This window comes from Meriones unguiculatus, chromosome 3 (genome assembly GCF_030254825.1).
Source record: "Meriones unguiculatus strain TT.TT164.6M chromosome 3, Bangor_MerUng_6.1, whole genome shotgun sequence".
NCBI classification, from domain to species: Eukaryota; Metazoa; Chordata; class Mammalia; order Rodentia; family Muridae; genus Meriones; species Meriones unguiculatus.
In genome coordinates, this window is record NC_083351.1 from 51,964,545 (window position 1) to 51,987,737 (window position 23,193).

General features: G+C 48.8%; 1 protein-coding gene across 1 annotated transcript; it reads right to left on the bottom strand.

Moving 5' to 3' along the window:
- Positions 1-378: 378 nt before the first annotated feature.
- Mturn (maturin, neural progenitor differentiation regulator homolog) lies at positions 379-21,239 on the bottom strand. The gene is made up of 3 exons (XM_021648015.2): positions 20,984-21,239; positions 12,848-12,970; positions 379-5,214 (listed from the first exon to the last, which is right to left on the bottom strand). The coding sequence occupies exons 1-3, from the start codon at positions 21,143-21,145 to the stop codon at positions 5,104-5,106; spliced, it is 396 nt and encodes a 131-aa protein (XP_021503690.1). The 5' UTR covers positions 21,146-21,239; the 3' UTR covers positions 379-5,103.
- Between the last annotated feature and the right edge of the window lie 1,954 nt (positions 21,240-23,193).

The window sequence follows — 23,193 nt, forward strand, 5'->3', positions numbered from 1 at the left end:
ATGAAACTTTCAGAGCCCCTATCGAAAGGCCTTTGTCTAGTGAGTAACAGGCACTAGGGGCAAGGCGTTGAGAAAATGTCATCATGCTGTTACTGGATTGTCACAGGATAGAGATTTCTAATTGTACCACAGAGGATTCTTAACTAGGTTTACAAAAAAGGAATTCTCACCCACAAAACTAGTACTAGTTTAAAGGGAGATGGCAAATTGCTGAACACCATCCAGGGCATCAGTTCGATGCACACTCCCAAGAACATGATTAACTTTACCAACCTCCACATAAATTTACCTTTGATGCAACTGCTCCCCACCCGCCCCATGCCTACGGTCCAGTGTTCGGCAATGAAAATCTGTGGAAAGAGTAAAAACGCAAATACCACCAGGGCTGAAAGGCTCTTTAATAGCAAGTGCATGGTAATTACATCCTTGGATGTGGTCCTTGCTCTCATGGGAGGGAAGAGGAAGCAAATGGAACAGGGTGCAGAGAGAATTTACACAGTTCTGTCTGAAGCATCTAACAAAGCGCACAGTTTTTGGCAACCCATTTCACAGTCTGTCATCTACAAGAGAGCTCTCTGAAAGGAAATACAAACTCAAAAGAAAATACACACATCACACAGAAAAAAAAAAAAACGGCCTGAAAAAACAGAAATAAACAACAAAGTGCCTCGCTTTTGTTTCTTCCGATTTACTTCTCTGGAGATGGCGGAAATCTTGCTTGCTCACAAATGAGTACAGGATTATAGCTGGGTTCAGACTTGCCCAGCACTGACTATTTTATTTTAGTGCCTTTTGGAAAGCTGGCATTTCTATAGAGCATTGGTCTATGCCAGTTCACAAGGCTCCTGCTAAAACAGAAACTTGGGGGGGGGGGGGAAACCAAAAGGAAAGCCTAGGGAAAGGTAGTTCATGGAAAGCATACTGCCAGCTTTCTCCCTGCTCCCAAACAACCTGAACACAGTCCTAAGAAAACCGAATGTTAATTCCTGTGTAGCTTGGTGCACACTTTAAGCTTCCTGGAACTATTCAGCCTTACAGTGTGGCAAATGGGGTTTCTAACATGAAATGCTCAAGGTCATTGTCATAGACCACAGGTTGCTAGGATCCCGGCAACTTTACACCTACTCTGTATGAAATCTAAAAGGCCTCGGCTTCTCAAGTCATACTAGTTCATTAAACCAAGGCAGCGTGATGAGTGTGTATGAAAGAGGAATGTTTCTAATGCAGAAACGTTTGTTTTATGCATCTCCGGAGATGAGGCCACAAGCCAGAGCGTGGCATCTCCCTCAAGATTGTTGTAGGGACAAGGGCCTCCCCCTTAGTCTCACTGACACCTGAAGCATCAGTGGAGGAGAGGGCAGGTATGGCCCACCTCCCGCCAGCTGCCAGTGCAGGCCCTCTTGGGTCAGCACTCTTGAAGGCATACTTTTCTGGCTATCAGCTGATTCTATTTCTGAGGGAAGGAATTCTGCTAGGTATGCAGGACACCTGCTGTGCCTTTGGCTAGGCAGGGGCCACTGTGAAAGCCACAAAGCCATTACCAGCATCCTCCAAGCACCCACCTTTCTAAGAGAGAGCCTACATGCTGCCCTGTTCCCCAGGAGGTGAAGCAGAGACTATGTGCTTGCTTCCAACTAAGACGCACCGAGACCTAACTCTCTCACTGTCCCTGTTTACTTCCTTCCTCTCAACCCACAATAAGTCCAGCCACCCCTACATTCCTCTCACTGTAGAAAAACAGATTTGATTAAACTGTTTCCAAACTGGCGAGTTTTTTTTTTTTTTTAACATGCAATAACTAAAAACACCGCTCTGGAAATTGCAACACTCGGGACACACTCTTTGTGCTCTGAGAAAACCGAAACAATACTCAGAGCCATGCATTGTGCTAGGGAACAGTTTCTGTCTGTACTGAGCACTAGCCTCACTCCCAGAGGCAGCCAGCCTGACTTAAGCACACTGCACACTTAGTTCTGGTGCCATCGTGCAAGGACAGTCTCCTCGCGTAGCTCTGGTGCTCTGGTCAGGGAGGCACAGAACGTACCATGTGCGGCGGTGGGCCTGGGAGTCTCCAGTGGACACTGCAGTGCGGCTGAGCCCTCATGAGGCCAGGCATTGTATGTACTCCACCACCCTCCCTGGCTCTGTACTTCAATCCCTGAAGCCTGCTCGGCTCAGTGCCACCACCGAAAGCAACCAGGCAGATGTGAGAAAAATGTCTCCACAGGTCACCTGACGCCGGGGCCAGGCTTTGTAATGTTGTCACTGGCGTCATCGACCAGCGAGTAATCAGTCCACCCCTGAATATGTTTATTCTCACTCTGTCTCTGCCCACTGCCTAGAGTCTGTCACTTTCTCTTTCCTGAGTGACAGGGCCAGCAGAGGGCCGTTGCTCCTTCTCTCCCAGCTAGTCTCCATGCCAATCTCCCCTCTTGGGTTTCCTGCTTACCACCTCCAAAGCCATCCGTGTAGTGGGCAGAGAGTGGCTCTGCCTGCCACCAGCAGCACTGGTTCAGCAGAGACAAATGGTCCTCTGAGGCCTCGGCTTACTTACTTCTCAGAGCAACAGAATTTCATCAGTTGCCTGGGATCGAGCCCACCCCAGGCTCCAGGGATGTGGACACTCATTGGCCACCGGAGTCTAAGGTATGCACAGCCATCTGCAAGGCCAGCATCTTAAGGACACCATCTTTGGCAAAGTTACAAGGTATTTCCTTCCTGTGTCCCCCAGCATCCTCGGCTGTTGCTCTTCTGCGCACTTCCTTCTTATAGCAGCCACATTAGGACGGTGTTTAAAGCTAGAAGAGCAAATACCCCTGTTTCATAGAGAAGTCACGTGACTTATCAATGTCCCGTAGTCCAGGGCCGAGTCAAAACTAGAAGCAAGTGTCTCTCCTAATTTCACAAGACCTTTCTCCCACGCTACGGCTGCCACTGGAATGCCACTGTAGGCTTGGGGGAGGGGTCACACTTATCTCACTATGGAGCCGCGGGCTGTTTGACTGCAGCCCCAGCTGGGATGCGAGCAGCCATGGAATGGATAGGGGTGGGTGTGTGCATACTTGTGCGCACAGGTGCACACTGGGAGGGATGAGAAGGAGGGTTTCGAGGACAGTGGATTTGCTGATGCCCCTGGGTTTTGCTGTGGATACCAGCCACACCCAGGGATGTTCCCTCCTCCTGACCCCTGGGCAGAAGAAAGACGAGAGTTTCCCGGCAGCCCACTGTGCTGCTAAGGGGTCTGAGCTCAACTTGTACAAATAGAGAACACTAATATGATGCCACCAAGTGTCTCTGGTCCAGGTTTAAATGCGCTTTTGATAGAAATTCATCTTATATTAATGTTCAAACACATGTAAATTTAGATTTGAAGCCTCTGTGTATAAAATTCCAGGTTACCTCAGAATGGAGCAAACTGCTCAGGTGCCTTTGTTTTACCCACAAAAGACATTTATTTGTGCGGCCTGCCTTACTTGAAAGGAAGTTACCTACCCTGGACCATGTATCTACAAGACAGAGAGCTCCGTCTCCCTGCTGTGAGCGGGTATGATGGGACCAGGGACAGGACTGCGAAGGCTGGACCTCGCGCCCAGAAGGACCATTCTGTCTGACTCTGCTGATGGACCACTTCTAGGGAAGCCACTTGGCCTGAAATTAACCATTAATACCTTTCTCTCAGGAAATAAGACACATAGGTATAAATGCACAGGTGGAAACAGGAATTTGGCTTCACCCAGCCACTGCACTCTCCTCACACTGCCACTGGGTTAAACAGAAAATGCCCAGACATGCCAGCCGAACAAGCTTCTGCCGCTGCAGATTTTTCTTTTCTTCTTCTAATTTTTTCTTTTTTTAATTTAAAATACTGGTAACATATCCAGCGTGCGTGTGTACATGTGTGCATGTGTGTGTGTGAAACATCCCCAAATTGGGTGCGCAGAGGAATCGAGTGCTGCAAAGGGGCGCGTGATATCCTCAGTTCTGAGAACCCGAGACGCGGAAGGGTCCCACGATGGCATGAGAGAACATCCTAAAGATGATGGCAGTTACTTCTGGGAAGTGTCTGTGCGCCCTGATCATTAAGAGCATCCTCTTTCAACCAACCAATCCTGTAATTAAGATTCCTACTTTCATGTCACTTTAAAATTTCTCTGCAAGTAGGTTTCCTGGAGTATTTAATTACAATTTTAAATAAATTAATTCAGTGGGAGCCTTTCTTGACATCTTAGAGGATAAAAGATTAGGAAAGTAAAAGATTTCATTATATTAATTTATTTTTAATCCTGATTTATTTTCACGTTAGGTTTATCTATGGCTTCAAAGCTTAAGGGGCACTTGCTTGGATCCTGGTTGTTTTCATGATTACTAAGTTGCCATCTCCTCGTAAAGATAAAAGGTAAAGGTTTCGTTTCATATGCAGGCTTATAAACGGCTTAAAGAAATCAATAATTTATATCTTTCACCCCCATCTGTAGTTTCCACTATTAGAATTTAAAAGTGGCTTTGGAATCAGCAAGTTTTTAAAATGATCGAACAACCACAAAACATTTAAACCAAGCAGCATCTGGCTGCTACATGCCCAGGGAACCAGTTCAGCGGAGGTGAGACTCGCCAAGGAGCCTAGGCCACCCTTACCCTCTGCATTCGCACTTGGGCAGTTCACGACTAGATAGTAAAACTCATGCTTTCTAAGCAAAACCTTTCACTTACGGACACTTAGAAGGTACACAAAGAGTGCAGGCTGCATTTCTCCTCTGTCATGCTTTTCCTCAGCAAGGTCGCCCGTGAGGACTCAAAACACATCCTTAATACATTCAGAGTTCTCGACATTCCAGTCAGGAAACATTAATTCTCCAACATAAACTCAAGAGGGAGCAGGCAGCCACAACATGGACTCTAACTTCAAAGTGGCAAAGGCTACCAAGACATCTCCATAGAGATCCCGCCGAAGTGAGGCCGGAATTCTGGTCACTTCTAAGCGAAGCCCATCACAGATACTGTGTGGTCATTTAAAAGGTATTTCATTTTCACTTGGATGCCAGGGGCCAGACGTCCTGTTTTGAAGAGCTAATGAAAAGGCTACCCCAGGGGCACAGGAGGAGTTTACTGCTGACTGACCCCCATCTGGGGGTGGTCCGCCTCTGGCTCCTCCTCCTCCACGTCGGCGCTGTATTCTTCAAAGGCGTCGTCATCCGCATCCGGAAGGCCCAGCAGCTACGGGGAAGAAATTGGACAAGAGAAGCAACAGCTGTAAGTATCACAGGTCAACCAAAGGCGTCACGCATCAAGATTCATCTGCAGCTCAAGGATCGAGGGGCGTGACCCAGCCAGTGCATCCCTGGACCCGACTGCCTGCCATGCCCCACAGCTTTTTACAAAGGTAACAGACGACATTGATTTCACTGGCTACCTTGGAGAGGCGCAGCCCACAAACTACTTAGGTGGTGGATGTGCATGCCATGCCCGCGGTGTCGGTGAATCACACCATGAACAGTGCCGATGTCCCTTCAAGATGTCTGAAAATTAATCCTCTGCCTTATTTATTAACACACGTGGTTATCTAGTAAGGGTAGCACATAGCTAAAAAATGTCAAGACGGCTAGGATGTGCAGTAGCAGAGGGTTAAACTGCATGGCATCCTAGTAAGACAGAATCTTACATACGCTTAAAATTGGAACTTTAAGTTATCTAATGATATAAAATGAATATACATGTAAGAACATGATAAAGTTATATTTTAATTACCATATAGATTTTCTTAAAATTCATATGGATACACAGAAAAATGATGGCAATTAAATGTATTCAAATATTGAGTTTTACTTTTAAAACTTTACATTTATTTACCTTGTGTATTTATTTACTTTGTGTATGTACAGCATGTGTTTGGGCACAGAACAACGTACAGGAGATGGCTGTCTTCTTCAACCATGTGAAGCCCAGGGATTGATGACTCACGTTATCAAACTTGGCAGTAACTGCTGTAACTTACTGAGCCATCTCAATGGTCCTTTTTATTTTTGTGAAACATTTTGTGTTTCTATAAGACTGGGATTATGGACAACTTTTTTCCATGTCATCTTTAATTTTTTACATTATTTTATGTATATGAATTTTTTGTCAGTACGTGTGACAGAGGTCAGAAGAGGGCACTGGATCCCCTGAAACTGGAGTTAAGGATGTTTGTGAGCCATCTGTGATCTCTGGGAGTCAAACCTGGGTCCCCTGAAGGAGCACCAAGTGCTCTAAACCATGTCCCAGCTTCATTTTCATCTGTGTTCCACAAACATTCTATGATTAGTATCAGGGAAACATAACAAATTCAAGATAAATGTATTTCAATTATGCATAGGTGTGCACATCTGTGTTTTTGGTATGTGCAGGTGAGTACTGGTACCTTTGGCAATTAGAGGTGTTGAACCCATGGAGCTAGCATTACAGTTGTAAGCTGCCCAGAGTGAGTGCTAGGGATCGAACTCAGGTCCTCTAGAAGAACAAGCACTCTTAACTGCTGAGCCATCTCTCCAGCCCCATGATAACAGTTTTTAATGACAATGGTCTTTCATTAGATACTCAACAGTACTAATGACTCATAATCAATAAGAACAAAAACTTGTGTGCTGGCAGGAAGCCATGGCCTTTGGTATTCCTGGGCTTCTGCATGTGATGACTGAGCGAAGAATGACCAAGACTTTTCACACAGAGCTCCAGACATGTCACCTTCAGGCCACTTAACATGGCGCTACCTAAACTTTAACTTAAGGCATGCAAGGTTGCCCTGCTCATTCCTAATATGGCTTCTCTATCGCCCCGCCACCCTTCCTCCACTCTCCCCGTGGCTCCATCGGGGGAACAGTAAGCCAGAAATTCCAACTAAGACAATGCCTACACTCTTAGGTTCTAGAACTGTCTGTCTCAGAGAGCCAGGAAAGCATGCAGGGCAAAACCATCTATGAGGCATTACAGGTCACAAGCCGGGATGCCCACAGCCATCCACAGATGTGCGCTGTCTCTATAAAGCTCACGGTGGCCAACGTCTCAGATAGTGACTGCTCACATGAGGAGAAGGGCATTGAGAGCACATCTGGGCTTGTCCAGCCCTGGCACACCAAGCTCATGTGTCCTTGTGAAAAGGAACATGCTGGCATTCTCAGACCTTGCCCCGGTGACCACAAAGCATGGCCCACAGTCACATAGACCGCTAGGCCCACCTGACCGCATGGGCCTCTACTGCAAAGGAAGAGCTGCCAACACTTGAGAATTAATGTTCTCTAGGCCCTGGTCACCTGTGGGACTAATTTCAGATCGTGTGGACAAAGGTGTGAATTACGTGAGGCTGCCTGGCATATGGCACCCTGAACGGGCACACACCAGGCACCTTGGGCTGGTGTCTTTCTGCTGGGAGAAGAGGTAAACGTGGCCTCTCGGGTCTAGAGCATTCCAGATCCACTAGAACGCTGTTGTATACAGCGTATCCTTGCAGCGTCAGGCATCCCTGCACACTTCTAAGGGAGAAGAAGCAGCATCGCTCACACTTGCCTGTGTCTCTGAGTCGGTGAGAACACTACCTACAAAGCAGATCCTGGCTCTGTGGGCCTGAGGGAGGACCTGTCTCTGCATTTCTAACCTGCTCTGAAAGGGACCATAAGCCCCATTCCTGGCAGCAAGACTAGTTAGAGCATTTGGAGGATTTGAAGCTGTCTGTCCTAAAACTTGTGATGAGTTCAGTCCAGCTCCTCTATATTAGCAGGGAGAGGTAGATGAAAGACGGCAGCAGGAGTCAAGGGGGCAAGGGTGGCAGATGCAGGGCACTATCCTTCCTAAAAATGTTTTTTTTTTTTTTTTTTTTTTTGAAACAGGGTTTCTCTGTGTAGCCCTGGCTGCCCTAAAATTTGTTTTGTAAACCAGGCTGGCCTCAAACCCAGAGATCTGCCTGCCTCTGCCTCCCAAGGGATAGGATTAAAGGTGTGTACTACCACCACCGGGCTAAAAAAGACAAGGTTTGAATGTTCCTAACATAAACAGAAAACAGGAGATATTGGAAAAGTTAAATTTCTAACATTTAATGCCATTCATACAAGTCTACACGGTCAAGAAAAAAAAAATATTCCACCCTCTCCCCCTTGGGCTTCCTGTCCCACTTAGGCAGCTTGGCACCCATGGATCTTTTTTCATATGGTCAAGGCTTCTGACCAGATGGTAGGAACAGAAGCTAGAATTTCACTGTTCTGGGCTGTGAAGATTTTCTTGTATGGAGTCCTCCCTGCTTCCCCAGCCATTACATGCAACCTGAAAACACTCTGCCTGAAAACCTCAGTGTCTAGAATCGGGGGGTAGGGAGGGAGGAGGTTCTGGTAGAACTACTTCTTGGGAAAGGAAACAGTGCCACACAGCATCCTCAGAGGTTAAGACAGGGCCACTCAGAGGATGAATCCACGGGAGCCACCAGAACTAATGGCAAGCTGGGCCGTCACAGTAACACTAGCAAAAACAGCATCCAGCACTGCCACAGGCACAGGAGTAGGAGCCAACCTCCGTGAGGAGGGAGTGAGGCACCTCTCTGAGAGCCGAAACCCCTCCATGCTCGTGTAACTTATGGGAGAACCTGGCACCAGACAACCTCTTCTCTCCTGCTTTGCTTGCTTGCCAGCAGTCAAGTCTGCCATTCATCATCAAGTAAGAGATGAAAACGAGAAAAATGACCGGCGTGGTCGCCATTAGTAAGAGCTGGTATTGCTGGTCCATTATATCAATCATTCGATGGTCAGCAAGTCACCGAGAGTTACTTAAGTGAGGAAAATGACTGTTTCTCCTGTCCACACCTCCCAGTGATCCCTGAAGTGGTTACCAGAGCACTGGGTGGCAACAGTGAGTGACAACGTCATTTGCATTCATGAACCAATGAGCTCTGACATCCTTCTGAGGGAAGGAGGCAAGAACCAGGGCTCTCGGAGAGCCTCCTTCATGAGGTGGGAGGCTCCTCTAGAGGAGAGAAATGGGAGCCACTCTAGGTGGAAAGATGGACAGTTGCATGCAGTGACCACATCCTGACACCAGGGCAGCTGTACTTTGGCAGCCATTCCCTGTGAATTCACAGGACAGTGAACAGGAGCTGGTCCCATTTTAAAGATGGAGTTCTAGAGGCTAAGAAAACTTCAAGAAGCCACACAGCAAGAGCCAGGGCCATCTATCCTACCTGGGGTATTTCTACGGACTCTGAGGCAGGCAGCCGAGATGGGCTCTGCGTGGGTCAGCTCTCCTCCTGCCCACTGTGTCTAGTCAAATCTCTGCAGAACGCTGGGGCCTGGTACTTGCATCCTCACGGAGCTCCTCCCTAACTTCCAGCACTTCTAACATGCGTAAACAAGATAGCTTTTTTTCTTAAGTGTGTTTTCTGATTATGTGAGTATGATAGAAAACTTAGAGAACAGAAAAAGAGAAAAATAAAAACACCCACGATGTGGAAGCTCTTCAGTAAATGCCTCTGAGCGGACACCTGTTTATCTTCCTTATAGCCTGTCACCAAACACCATATGCAGATTTGGTCTTCGGTGAGTTTAGTGCTTTGCAAAAACCAGTGTTGATAACCTTTTCTTGACCCCTCTGATACCTTTGAAAAGTCCATCATTCAGTCAGATATTTCAGTTAAAAATGTGTTGATCTCACTTAGCAAATTTTCTTTTACTATCAAAACCCTACGATTGGCCATGTACTGCTTCTCTGGGCCCTACGGACACCTGGCACCAGTGTTTTGTCTGGTGTCTTCATCCTGTACACAACGCTAGGGGCATCTTTGGGATGTACTATGCACAAAGGTCACCTGCAGCCAAACTGTGCTGCTTAATCTCCACAGCACAAGGTTAACTACCCTCATTAGTTTCCTCAACCTACAAATGGAGAACCTGAGAAACAGGTGAAACTGTTAAGGCACTCAGCCAGCAGGTGCCAGAACTGGGGCTGGAACCTGAGACGCCTGTATGAACAGGCCTTGTGGTCTGTGCTCACAAACATCCTCTCAGAGAGATTTTCCCCAAGAACCCAGAATGGAATGAGCCGACCAATGGGTGGCACGTCCAGCTGCACAGCGTCATGCTGGATGCCAGGTTCAATACGGGCTCGGCCCTGACCCTGGCCTCACCCTGTTCTGTGGCCAGCACTCCTCCTAATCAGCCAAGTATGCTACTCTACCCTCTGGAACAGGGCTCTGGCGATAGATGATTAGAACAGTTTATGGGAAGTCTGATAAAGTAGGAGAAAAAAAAAAAGGGGTAGGATGTCTGGAAGAAAAAAAAAAACAGAAGAGAATAACTTGTTCTTCAAAGATCCAATCAGATTTCAGTGTGTGGACTGAGGCCTTGTGATATTGATCATTTTGGTGTAGGAAGTACAGGGGGCAGGGCGTTGAGGTAATACCACTTTTCAGGAACTACTGCCATGTGCCCAGTTTTTAGCAAGGTCAAGCAAACAGAGCAGCTGGACGCTACCTAGAGATAAGTCCTAATCTCTATGGCGAGAATGCACAGTGGCCAGTGACCGGCTGGCGACCTTGTGAAAACAATCAGGACTGCAACGGGCACACTGGCATTTTGAAGTTCCACACCGGCAAAGCCAGCGTGCAGCTGTCTCAAGGCACAGGTGAACGCATTTTTGGGGATGCCGCCATGCAGCTACTGCCATGCAGAAGAAAACAGCACTGGTTTCCTGGCTCGTGATCTTCCTGACTGGGGAAGGTTTTCTCCAACAGACACTCTCAACTAGGACTGCAGCAGCCAATCGTGCCTGGGTTTTCTGTCTAAGCCCAAAGCTCCACATTGCGGCGAATGCAACAAGGGAGCTGAGAGGCACAGCTTTTTCAGACTCCTCAGTCCCACCAGATGAATTTCTGACGACACCAGGCCCAAGCTTTCCCTCCAGCAGGCCCTCCAAAGCCTCAGTCTACCACTGAGAAGTTCCTTCACCACGCTGCCAAGAAAGCCAGGTTCCATCTTTTTCTCGGTTTCTTACACTCTACTTCAACCCAGCAGTGAGGCCAGCTGGGTCTACTTTCCAGGTATCTCAGCAGCCAAGTCACTCTTTCCACTTCCGCTATTTTTGAGCTGGCCTCACATCTGCCTGGAAGATGGCACTGGTTTCTGCTGTGGTCCTCCTCTTCCTGCTGAAGCCAACCTGCACACTTTTAGTCTGCAAGAAGGCACCTCTCAAAATAGGTCAACATCATGGCCCTCCTATTCCGTTTCTTCAGGCTTTCCATGGCTGGCAAAACTAAGCACCTCCACAGCCATGAGACCCTATATCCTTCCAGACTCCCCTCTCACTGTGCCTAGATCCCCAACTCTAAACCCTGCAGCTAGAGGACCATAGCCTGTCCCTAGGCTTTCAGAACTGCTAGTCTGTGTCTGGCTCTCCTGGCTGCCCCTGGCTCTCCTCACGGTCATTACTGACTCCAAAATATCTTTCTCAAGACTCCCAGACAAAACCCACTGAAGTTCCATTTCTCATGATGGTGGACTGAATGATTAGGTCAACACTTTCACAGAGAACGGCTAAGATATTTTCAAGCATTTGACACAGGAGTAGTGCAGCGTTTGGAAGCCAGAAAGGTTGGCCTGACCTGGCAGGGAAAGTGAGAAAGTATATGGTTCTTTCAGACTGGCCTAAGAATAAGGTCAAAGCCCAAGGTTCTCTAAGGAAACAGACTACAGAGGGCTCCCCACTTTCACAGGGAGGCCCCCCAAAGGCCCACATTCCTGGAACACAGATGAGCTAAAAGAGATAGGATCTGAAGCCTGTTCTTATCATCATCTTGAGTGCCTGGGAAATGCAAATCAAATACTGGAAGCCACCTCAGGCTGACAGGACTCTCAAGTCCTGGTAGGGCCAACAAAAGTCCTCTCTGGAATGTGCTGTCACCTTGGGCCTCCATTTATTCCTGTCCCCGAACGGGCAAGCACACTAACCTGCATTTAGACAGCGCCGCACACAAACTCGGCATACCAGAAGTGCAAGCCAGGAGACACAGGGATGCCAAACAGACTTCCTAACCTTGAAACGTTAGAATGTCAGACAAACTGTTATGCAACCAACCTCCCTGCACTCAGAGGACTATAAAACAAGCTTGAAATCCTTAGTAGAGAAGTATAAAACATTGCTGAAAATCATTTGAGAAATAAACAGAGATTCCACAGCATACCACTGAATGCATGAAACATAAGCACAGTGGGCAGAGAAGCAAACTGGAGCGGGGACCTGGCAGATTCTAGACCCTGGAAGACAGAGTGAAGTAAGGAATCATCAAAGCAGGACTGAGTACTCTCTTGACGTGTTCATCAGCTAGTGTGAAAGCAGATCAACTTGCCAGGCAAATATACAGTCAGAAATTCCAAGAGGGGAGGCAAGCTTTATGTAAGTGTTTTTGGGAATTGAGAGAAGAGAACAGGAGTCCAAAGCCACCCTTCCGCACAGGCACAAAAATGGACAACCTTTATCCAGCCATGTCCCCCAATGTAAACACCAGTATGATAAAAACAAGCAAACAAAAACACCCCCAAACAAAACATGCTTCCAGGTGGATTTGGAGTCTCCTGGGTGAGAACTTGTCTCCGTACTCCATTGTCTCACAAAGGCTCTGTTTGCTTCCACCTGTCAGTCCTTCTCAACTCAAAGGAGGCTAGAAACGGCCATCCACCCCGCACCAAAGAATCATGCTGCATTCAGCACCCGCCCACCCCACCCCACAGGGCTGACAAGCAGACAGGATCTGGGTCTGCCCACTTTCCCCAGCAGCCCTGCCATGGAGGTGCAGTTACGGAGGGGTACAGGGTGGCTTTGGAAGCCGTGCAGCACCTACAGGTCTGAAGGACTTGAAGACTTTTTCCAAGACTTCATGGAGCGTCTTCTTGCCGCAAGAAGAGATGTAATCCTGTGCCAGCTGCAGGAAGGGCAGGCAGTCCTCGCTCTCGCTCCACACGTGCTGCGGCCCGTGAGGGCAAGGAGAAAACAGAGAGCACAAGTCATTGATCTGAGAGTCTTAAAGAATCCCGCATTCAAAGTCAGCCTCCACTACAGAGTGAAATCATCCACTCATTCTTCATCAGAAAATGTCAAATCCACAGAATTTGACATCTGAGTTCTATGTTAGATCCACAGAGCATCCCCAAGCTCTGTGCTCCCAGTCTCACCTGTGAGGCCCATAGGTCTCACACCTGCCCACCTTCCGCAGCAGGTGTGTGGGGTGTCTTTAAAAGAGAAGGGAGGAGAAGCCAGAGCCTTTGCCTTTCCGATTCCATAACTTCGCCTGCAGCTACAGCTGAAGAATTAATTAACTAGTTTGTAATCATAAACTTGGAACAAGGTGTTCCCTCTGCAGACTGGCCCATGAATGGGGGTGTTGCTAAATGTCTTCAGAATGAAATGAACTTAGGAGAGTATGCAAAGCCCTAAGGAAGGCTGGTCTTGCTCAGGGTTCTTGCGCCCTCGGCACATTAGGTGGGCGTCCTGCCCAAGCATCACTAATCAGCTTGGCACATGTGCAGAGCAGCGTGGGGTCTAGGTCTGTTGTTGCCACTGAGTCTGGGAACGTTTATGTGAGGAAATCCACATTATCCTGTCTTTAAAATTAAAGCAAGCTTTTCCCATAATGATCAGAGATCTAGAATAAGCCAGAGTCACAGATTTCTGAGGTCTGGATGAGGAAGCTCTAATTCTGCAGAACCAACCCAATCAGCCAGGAACATGAAGTACCCCATTGAGTATCAAGGGTCTGTCTCTAGAGTTTCAACTGATGAGAGAGTGCTGAGGCCTGGAAAAGGGGAAGGAGTTTAATGGATGGGAGGAGTCAGGGGCTAGGTAGGAGACAAGACCTAGTCAGAGATGGGCCAAAGGGGCCTAAGAGGTCCATCCCCTGCCTGCTGCTATTCATGTACGTGAGCAGGATATCATTCTAGAAAGTCAGTTTGCCACGCAATGAGCACATCTCATCACTTTCCTTCTCACTGCAGGATGTCTAAGAAGAGCTGTGCAGACTTCCGACACAGCTGGGGTCTAAGTGAGGATAAGTAGGTGCTGACGCGTCATCTCCATACTCCAGTTGTCTGTGTCACAGATGTGCTAGCGCCTTTCCGATCCACCCAGATGCTCTAATTCCAGCAGGCTCCTCCCCCCACCTCACTAAGCCATAGGAGAGCTTCTCAGACCCTTCCCCACCACTGACCCAGCACAGTGGAGCCGCTGAGATCCCACTCCTGTAACCACTCCTTCGTAGTGCAGAAGGCTAGCAATACAGAGCACTCCTCCATTCACTGTCTTCCCTATTCTCAGCCAATAGAGACGCAGCAAGAACATCAAGACACTTGCTTAAGAAACTGCACAGTGCTTGCCTTCACACTCATGTTTGCAAAGTTCCAGACTGTTTCAAATTTGAATCCAAGGTAGAAATGAGGTGAACACCTAGGCCCCCACTTAACTGTCTCTCTGCCTTCGCTGGACAGTGTGGGTAGAGAGTGAAAAGCTAAAGGCCTATCTGTTTGTGGGCAGTGCTGGCTGGCAGCCCATGCCTTGTCTGTAAGCAATGGGCACAGGGCATCTTTTCTCCCCTTCTGCACCTGCAGAAAGAGTGTGACAAGCTGGGCTTTCTGCCTGCCACAGACAGTAGTCACAAGATGAACAAATCAGACTTTGCTCTGATTGCTCTCCTAGGCCATTTGGGTTGAAATCAATTCCTAAGCAAGCAGATCCAAAATTAAATAAATAAAACCATATAGACTTCTTTTTAAAACCATATAGAGTTCTTCATTTAAAGGGTACTTGGACTTTAAATTACAAAGTAAATTGAAGTGTGTCATTTAGGCAATAGCAGGATGGCAGTGTGCCCAACCCCTGGTGGTAGAGTGCGCTCAATTAAGTGTTTTGTGGCTTCTTTAGCCTCAGGAATACACTCTTCTCCCACCATCTCCCAACTCCACTTCTAGAGCTAGTTATTGCTATATGTTGGAAAAGGAAGACTCGAACCCCATGAAGGAGCCTTTTGCCTAACCAGCCTTCATCTAATGTTCTACCTGTACCTGGTGGCTCACTCTTATTGGTTTTGTGCACTTAAGAAAAAAAAAAGTAAGAAACCTGCGAAGGTGGCTAAGGGATTAAGAGCACTTGCTTCTCTTAAGGAAGAACTGGTGTGATCCCTGGCATCAACATGATAGCTCACGACTGTCTGTACCTCCAGTTCCAGGGGAGCCAGCACCAGGCACCATGGCACCAGGCACCATGAAGAGCACATACATACAGACAAAAGAGTCATACACATAAAGTAATAAATCTTAGAGAAATTGGAAAAACTTAACTTGAATCACTGTCTTCGAGGAGACATAAAGGGACACAGGGCTTGAGTCAGACAGACCCAAGGGGACATGAGAACCGAAAAGACACCACTTACCAACTGCTAACCACATTATAGCTACTGTCTTTAAAAATAAAAAAAAGTATTTTATTTTATTTAAATTACTTCTTTCCAAAACTGAAAGTATCTTGCAGTGATGGCTTGAGAAGTAAGCCTGCAATGTTTGGGGCGGGGGCTGAGGGCAGGGGGAGTAGATGAAAGAAAAATAATAAAAGGAACATAAAGCCAGCGGTGAGAAAAGAGCAAGCAGCCAGGCGAGAGGGCAGAGCCTTCAGTCAGGGTCTGAAGTTAATCTCATACAAGAACAAACGGGTGGCTGAAGCCTGAAAGCCCTCGGCCATGAGGTACAGCCACTCTAACCGCAGCTGGGAAACTACTTCAAGCACACATAACCAAACACCCACATACGCCAGATCAAAAAAGAAAAATAAAAAAATAAAACAAACTACACCAGGAACTGGAGACACTTGCTGCAGCCACAGAACTAGCTTAGCTGGGAGTGTCAGACTGAAGAACACTAGCTGCCCCTGGGTACAGAGGGTACGTTCCGTGGAGCCCGGGGGAGCTATAGGCCTCCTGTGATGGCAGGAGATGCCGCAGAGGTCAGAAGTGATGCAGAGCAGAGGTTCTTAGCCACCGACAATCACCTGGAGGCTTGTTACAGTGCAGATTCCCAGGCCCATGTCCCAGAGTTTTTGACTGGAGGTGGGCTACGTTTCTGATTTTTTTCATGGAGGCCTCAAGCAGTCCAAACACCGACCGCATCCATGAACCACAGTGGCCTTCCCTGCACGCCCCGAGAGGCTTGCCTCCCCTACAGCAAACGCCCGATGTGAACGAACACTGTGATTATAGACCATCTGTGGCTCCTTCTGTTACATCAGGTATGAGCTCATCCAGTGATGGCAACACAGGCTTGTCACCCATAAGGGAGGGAGCGTGCTCCGCTTTCTACACGGCAATGACAAGATCTGGTCATCAAAACGTGACATCAGATCACCAAGATGACTCAGTCCCACTGAGCTCTTCTTGTCCTCCAAGGCCTGTGGCTAGACACGCTGCTGTGGGCTGTGAGAGCACACAGTACTCCTTGAACAATACAGAACAAGATCTACTCCCTTCCCATTTCCACTGTACTGAACACCCTAAGTCATCTAAGGCAGTTAAGGCATACAAGGTAATGTGGGTAGGGCATGTGTACGTGTGCAATTTCACATAACAGCTCCGAGTAGCCTGGGATTTTAGCATCTGAAGAAGGTCTTGAAACCACTTTCCTCAAGGACCATCCATCTTTTTTTTTTTTTTTAAGATTTATTTATTTCTTATTTATATAGTGTTCTGCCTGCCTGTGTGCCTGTGCACCAGAAGAGGGCACCAGATCTCGTTATAAATGGTTGTGAGCCACCATGTGGTTGCTGGGAATTGAACTCAGGACCTTTGGAAGAATAGCCAGTGTTCTTAACCTCTGAGCCATCTCTCCGGCCCTAATTGTTACACCTTAATCTAAAACTGATGTCTGTCCACAGAGCAGGCAGAACACAAGAACCACGAGTTACCTTGTGGTACCCAAGGTCCTTGCACACCCAGTGGGAAGAGCAGGCCTTACCTGAGGCAGCCTGCTCACTGTGCTGAGCATTCTGACAGGGAGGAAATGGAGGCCCAAAAGGCTAAGTGACTTGCCCGTGGCTACTTGGGCAGCAGGAGGCAGAGAGTGCCCCCTGTGCATGCATGGCTTCAACAGCCCCTGTGCAAACTGCTTAAGGGAGCCTTGCCTCAGCTGTGTGAAAGTCACAGACAGCAGTTAGAAGGGGTCTGAAGATCACAGGCGTCCGCCTGCACACCGCCTATCCTTCAGCTGATCAGTAACTGTTTGTTCCCAATGATTTGGACTCATACCAGCCAACTTCACCCTCCTCAGATTGGCTGAATTTACAAGTGGCTTTGTTCTCACTGCAACAGCCTCTAGGAACAAGGAAATGCCACTGTGCACCTGACTCCTCGTACAGCGATTATAATATGGATTATAGAAGGATTATCGCACTCTGTGGATGGGGCAACCAAAACAGGCAAAGAGATGCTTTTTCTCCTTCACGCCATCACGAAACCACAACGCAGTTCCGCTTAAATACATCACAGAGACATGCTCACAAACGAGAAGTATGCAGAGATAGAAGAGCTGATCAAAGACAATACTCCCTCATGAGTATTGTTTCCTTAATACTATGACATTATTTGCTTGGATTTGGGGGAATAAAACTGCACAAAAATGTGGATCCAAACATGTTTCTGATGGAGTGTCAAAAAGGTAGAACTATAAGGTAAATAGGGCCCTCCCTGGGGGAATTAACTTCTATTCTACCGTGATGAGTGGGGCACTCTTTAATCACTGGACAAGTGAGAAGGGCAGCCAGAGCTCCCGCTGGACACAAACCTGCGTATTTCTGAGTGCCGGGTGCACATGCATACGAAACCCTGCCCCCTCCCCCCCGTTCTGTTTCTCAAGTCCTGAATGGCTCCGCACAATCCCCTTCTCAGACCTGACAGCCTTCAAAATCTTCTGAGTTGGTAGAAAAGAACTTCCAGTCAGTTGCTGAGTTCCTGCCCCTCTGCCTGGGTGGCATAGCCTTCCTGTCACTTGCCAAGCCACAACCCACAGCATGGTGGGCAGTTTGGAAAGCAGCTACATTGGCAGGTGGCCTGAGTGTGAACAGACAAGGGACCCAGGAGCTGCCCAGTGGAGTGTCCATCCAAAGGATCTTTGTTCTTGAGCCTCTGGAACTACCATGAGCCACTTTTCAGTGAGGCGACAGATACCCAGTCTATCAGAGTCTCTTACATACTAAGCTCAGTTTCCTCATCTATAGAATGGGTACAACACCTACCTCATAGAAGCCCAATAAATAAGAAGTCATCTTTCAAGGCTGAGTAGACAGCTCAGTGGGTAAAATGCTTGCTGTGCAAGCACAAAGGCATGAGTTCTGATCCCCAGCGCCCATGTAAAAACTGATAACCCCCAGCAGTTGGGGGCAGACAGTAGAATTCAGGATCCTGGAGTCTCACCGGCCAGCAAGGGTGTGCTAGGCAGAGAACAGCAAGTGCTAAGATCCCTCGGCAGGAAGTGCCTGTGTAGTCAGAACTTAGAAGCGGCAGGAGACAGGTAAAGGCTTGAGATCCCGCTGCTCCTGCCTTCTGAGTGCTGGGATTACAACCACACACAGCTGCAGATCATGTTTTAGCTACTTTAGAGAGATGCTGGTGGAGGCGGCTGTGTGCGGTAAGAGATGAAACACGTGAAGGTTCACCCCTGCGTGCCCTCACAGGCACGGAGGAAATCAAGAGGGCACGGCTTTACCCACAAGGCTGGCAGAACTGGGATGATTTAGACAAAGGGAGCAGGGAAGAGTGGAAGTTAGGGTTTTGGCATTAGGTCTGGAATCTATCTGAATGGAGGGAAGGTGTTGGCCTCATCTGGAGCTACTATGTATTCAAACGTTAATTGTGTGCCTCCCACCCCCAAGATTCTTACTGTTCTACAAGCAAATCGGTAAGTATCCAAAATGATGTTGTGTAAACTTTGTCTCCCAAATTATCCATGATTGGCTAAATAAAGTTGCCTACAGCCTGGACTGCACCTAAGAGAGGTAGGCAGAGCCAAGGTTTGCCAGCTTGTGGGTAGCAGAAGGACCACTAGGAGAGAGAAAGAAGAGGTAGAGAAAGGACATGGTGATGAAGAACTGCCCTGGTGGAGAGGAGCAGCCAGAATGGAACACGTGAAAGTATTTATGTTTTTTTTTTTTTGGGGGGGGGGAGCTGAGAAACAGACAATATAGCTAAGAGAGTTACTGTCTGCCCAGCTCCAGTGCATTAAGGCTTATCAAAAATCTAACAGGTTTCTGTGTCTTTTTTTTTTTTTTATGTAATAGTGGGTTAAGGAATAACTTTTGCTGTATTAGTAACCAACATTAATTAAGATTAGTAGAACCTTTAATTCATTTTACAGGATGGTTTGGCTAAGAAAAACCTATGGATGGTAATTTGCCTCCAGAAACTTTGAGAAAGTTCTAGTGTGCCCAAAGAATTATTTTCTACTTTCCTTATCTCCTCCATTCACTGGTCAGCCGACACTGTGCTCATGTTAAGAGCTGATCTGTGCTTACATGACTCAATACCCTACCTGTCCCCATCGTGAAAACTGTTCTGTGCTGAGGCAGTATTTTTGAAATAAGAGTCTCAGGGTCTTAGGCTGACTTGGAACTCACCAGGAAGGTGTAGGGATTACAGACTTGTGTCCCTCACCTCTACAGTGCTGGGGGTCCAATCCAAGATTTGGCACACACTACACAAGCACCCTACCCACTGGGCTCCATCCTTAGGTCCAGGTAAGCTTTTTTTCCACAAAGACAGCGGGGTACACCAGGTGTCTGGACTTTAACTCTGCAGGACACTTGCTGTGCCTTTGACTACTAGGTGTACCTCAAGGACTGCCAGAGATCTGGTCTTAGTAAACTAATTTTGTGGAGCAGCAACTCAAGGGAAGACAAGCGGGCAGAACCTAAGAGCCATGGAAAGCCAGGAGCATATTTCATTGGCCAGATGTGCACCGGCTACACCTGTCCAGTCTCAGGGATCCGAAGCTGAACTTCCCATAGATTTGGATGGGGTGTGGTGACGGGATGGAGGGCTGTCCGCTTTGTCACCCCCCTAATGAGCCAGGGCCATGGATGCACGGCCCCACCTCCCTCCGCAGCAGCAGCAGCACCGCCTGCTCCAGCCTCAGGCCAACGACCACAGGATAACCCTCCTCCCCAGCTGCCTCCATCTTACGTTTGGGGACTATTATTTATAGTGCTTACAAACAGTCCCTGGCGCGCCATCCCCGTCCTGCCTCCACGCCTCCCATCACAACCTTTTGCTCTCCATATCCCCTTCCTAAAACTGTCGGCGCCAGAATCTCCAGTGGGAGGGATCCGGGCCAAAGGTTTGACCACCATAGTTTCTGGTTCTGGTCCCTCTGGGTCGGGGTGTGTGGGTTCTTCCTCTGGAAAAGCGGAAAGGCCTCGGTGTAGCCACAGTAGCCTCATGGCAGGCCAGAATCTGCACGGGCTACACAACACTTGCTCACTGAGTAGCAAAGGAAGCAGGGCACTCGGGATAGGCGTGCCTCCGTGAACGAGCGCGCGCGTGAATGCGCGTGCATTTTTCAAGCTCCAGGGCGTCATTCCGCAAAGAGGGTCCAAAAGATCTAGCATTGCGGGTGTGGACAGAGGCTTTGTGTCCTTCCGAGGGAGTCGCAGGCTGGGGCGGGGACCCCGCCGGAAGGGGCGGCTGCAGAGTTGTATCTGAGACCCCGAGGAGGACGGACACAGCCTCTGGACCGGACCTCGGACCCTGCCGCAGGGGTTACGGGCCCCGCCCTGCGGGTGCCACACAGGGACTCCCCTGGGATGCTCTGAGCTGCGCGCCGGGCACGGGATGATCCGGGAGGTCGCCACACCTCTGGGGCCCCCAGGCGCCCTGCCACCGCCACCCGCCCCACCCGACCACCCTGGAGGAGCTAGGGCGAAGCGGAGCGCGCCCTCCCTAGGTACTCACAAAACTGTCGCCACAGCCGTTGTCCGGACACAGCACGTAGAAGGAGACGCCCGGGTCGGCGTAGAAGTCCATCCTGCGCTCGGTCTCCTCGGCGGCGATGAGCTCGAAGGGTGTGCTGGAACACCACTTCTCCGCGACATCTGCCAGCTGCTGGAAGTCCATGGCGGCGCCGCCCGCGCCTCCTCCGGGGCTCGCGGCTCCCGGGTCTGTTTACACCGCCCGCTCCGCCTTCGCCCCGCCCCCACCCCCACCGCCCGCCTTGAAAAGAAGCCCGAGCACCCGGGGGCCCCGCCAGCCCGGGGCCGCCCCGGTTCGTGACGTCACGAGCACTGACCAATCCCCGGAGCCCGACCCGGCGCGGCCCGAAGCCCAGTGACGTTCGGATGTGGGCGGGGCGCCCATCTCGGCAGGTGGCGACCGGGTGGGGCGGGGCAGGCTCCGGACCCCTGGCGTAGAGCCAGTTTGGAAGGCTTTCTCCGAAATCCGCTATAAATGCGGGGGCGTGCCCAGACCTACAGACTGCTTGGCTCTTGCCAGGGCTCGTGGTTAGGGGTGCTGCGGGAGCCCGGGGAAACAGCCTTGCTTTCTACAGAAAGCAAAATTCGGTCCTCCAAGGAACTCTGACTGTGGTTTCTAGATTGCTTTGGTAGGAGGTGTACTCTAACACGCACACCAAGCTCAGTGCTTTTTACAAATACCTTCACTGTGATTTGGCTCGAATTTATCCTGTATGACCTAAATGGACAGCTGTTGTTTTGTTTGTTGGGTTTGTTGGTTTGTTTTGGTGCTTGAACCCAGGGTTGTGCTTTTCCTGTACGAGCTACCACAAAGCCACGTTCCCCAGCGGGAAAGCAAGGGACCTGCCCATTGGCCACCTGTTGAATGTTCTAGCTGTTGCGGGCACAAACGACACACTGGATTACAGGGAGTGGCCTCGTCTGAACACTTGGCTTCCTGAAGGGAAACACTGAATAGCATTCACGTTAAAAGCATCCATCGGCGGTTACTTTTAAAGTGTGCCTTCTGAACCAGGAGCCTTGCTAGCTGAGGTGGTCGGGCTCCATCTAAGTGAGCGAGCAGTCTAGCCAAGGGGTACCCAGCTAACGCACCTCTTATTCCAGGCAAGAGATGTCATTCCACAGTTGTTCTCTTTGGTCCTTTCTGGGGCAGGAATTCTCTTTCTCTTGGCTCCCTTTAGTCAACTGAAGCTGTATCGCTACAGTGTCTCTCAGACTCTGAGCAAAGCAAGGGGGTAGGGCAGTGAGCAGCCCAAAGGCATCCTGGACAACACGTCTGTTCGGATCTTTTCTCTTTCTTAGCTGTCATTATCTGGAACTTCATTCCTGGTTTCACCTGTCTTCCGTTAAGCCAGTTTTGTTCGGTGACCATTTGTATCCTTTGGGTACTGGAGGAGCATAGAACTCTACACAGAATCCTAAGCAGCCTCTAAGACTTCTGCCCCGCCCCCAGGGGTTACACATATGCCCACCAGTTATCCAGTGAGATACGCATCTAGGTGCTGCTCTGTGCGATTTTGCAGATGCACTGAAGATAGGGAGACGGTCCTCTGTGAGCATGGTGAAGTGAGCTCTTAAGGTGTGCTGGGTACTTCCTGGGAATATCCAGTGTGCCATAGATTATCACCAGGGATGGGGGTGGGGTGGCACCTGGCTGGGAACAGGTGCCAGAACAATCCTAGCCAACAACCAGCAAAAAGGCAGATGTCAAGGATGAGCTTCAGTAGACTTTCTCTCAAAGCTTCCAGACAAGAATTGTGCCCTGCAAATGCCACCAGCTGAGGCTTGAGGTGCCCTGAACCAAGAAACCAGTTACGCATGACTGAACTGCACTCTCTGCTTCCAGAACTGAGGGCTGACAGATGGGTGTTCTAAGCTGTTTGGGTTTCTCTTTTAGTAGTAGAAACAGATAGAGGGGACAATGAAAGAGGCAGGCAAAACAATTACAAAAAATCAGTATAAAGTTATGCTGAATGTACTGTTAGAAAGTTGCAAAGTGGGAACCACAGCTGTCTCCAGCTTTTTAAGCCTTCTAATTTAACTGCTTTTGCCACTTAAATATGTGTATATCTTGGAATTCCAATAAATGAATATTTCTTTACATTTGACATGTATAAAGGACATTTTGGGGGTTTTGTCTCTGTTTTTGTTTTTTAGAGAGTTAAGCCCGTGTGCTTTAAAATACACCTACCA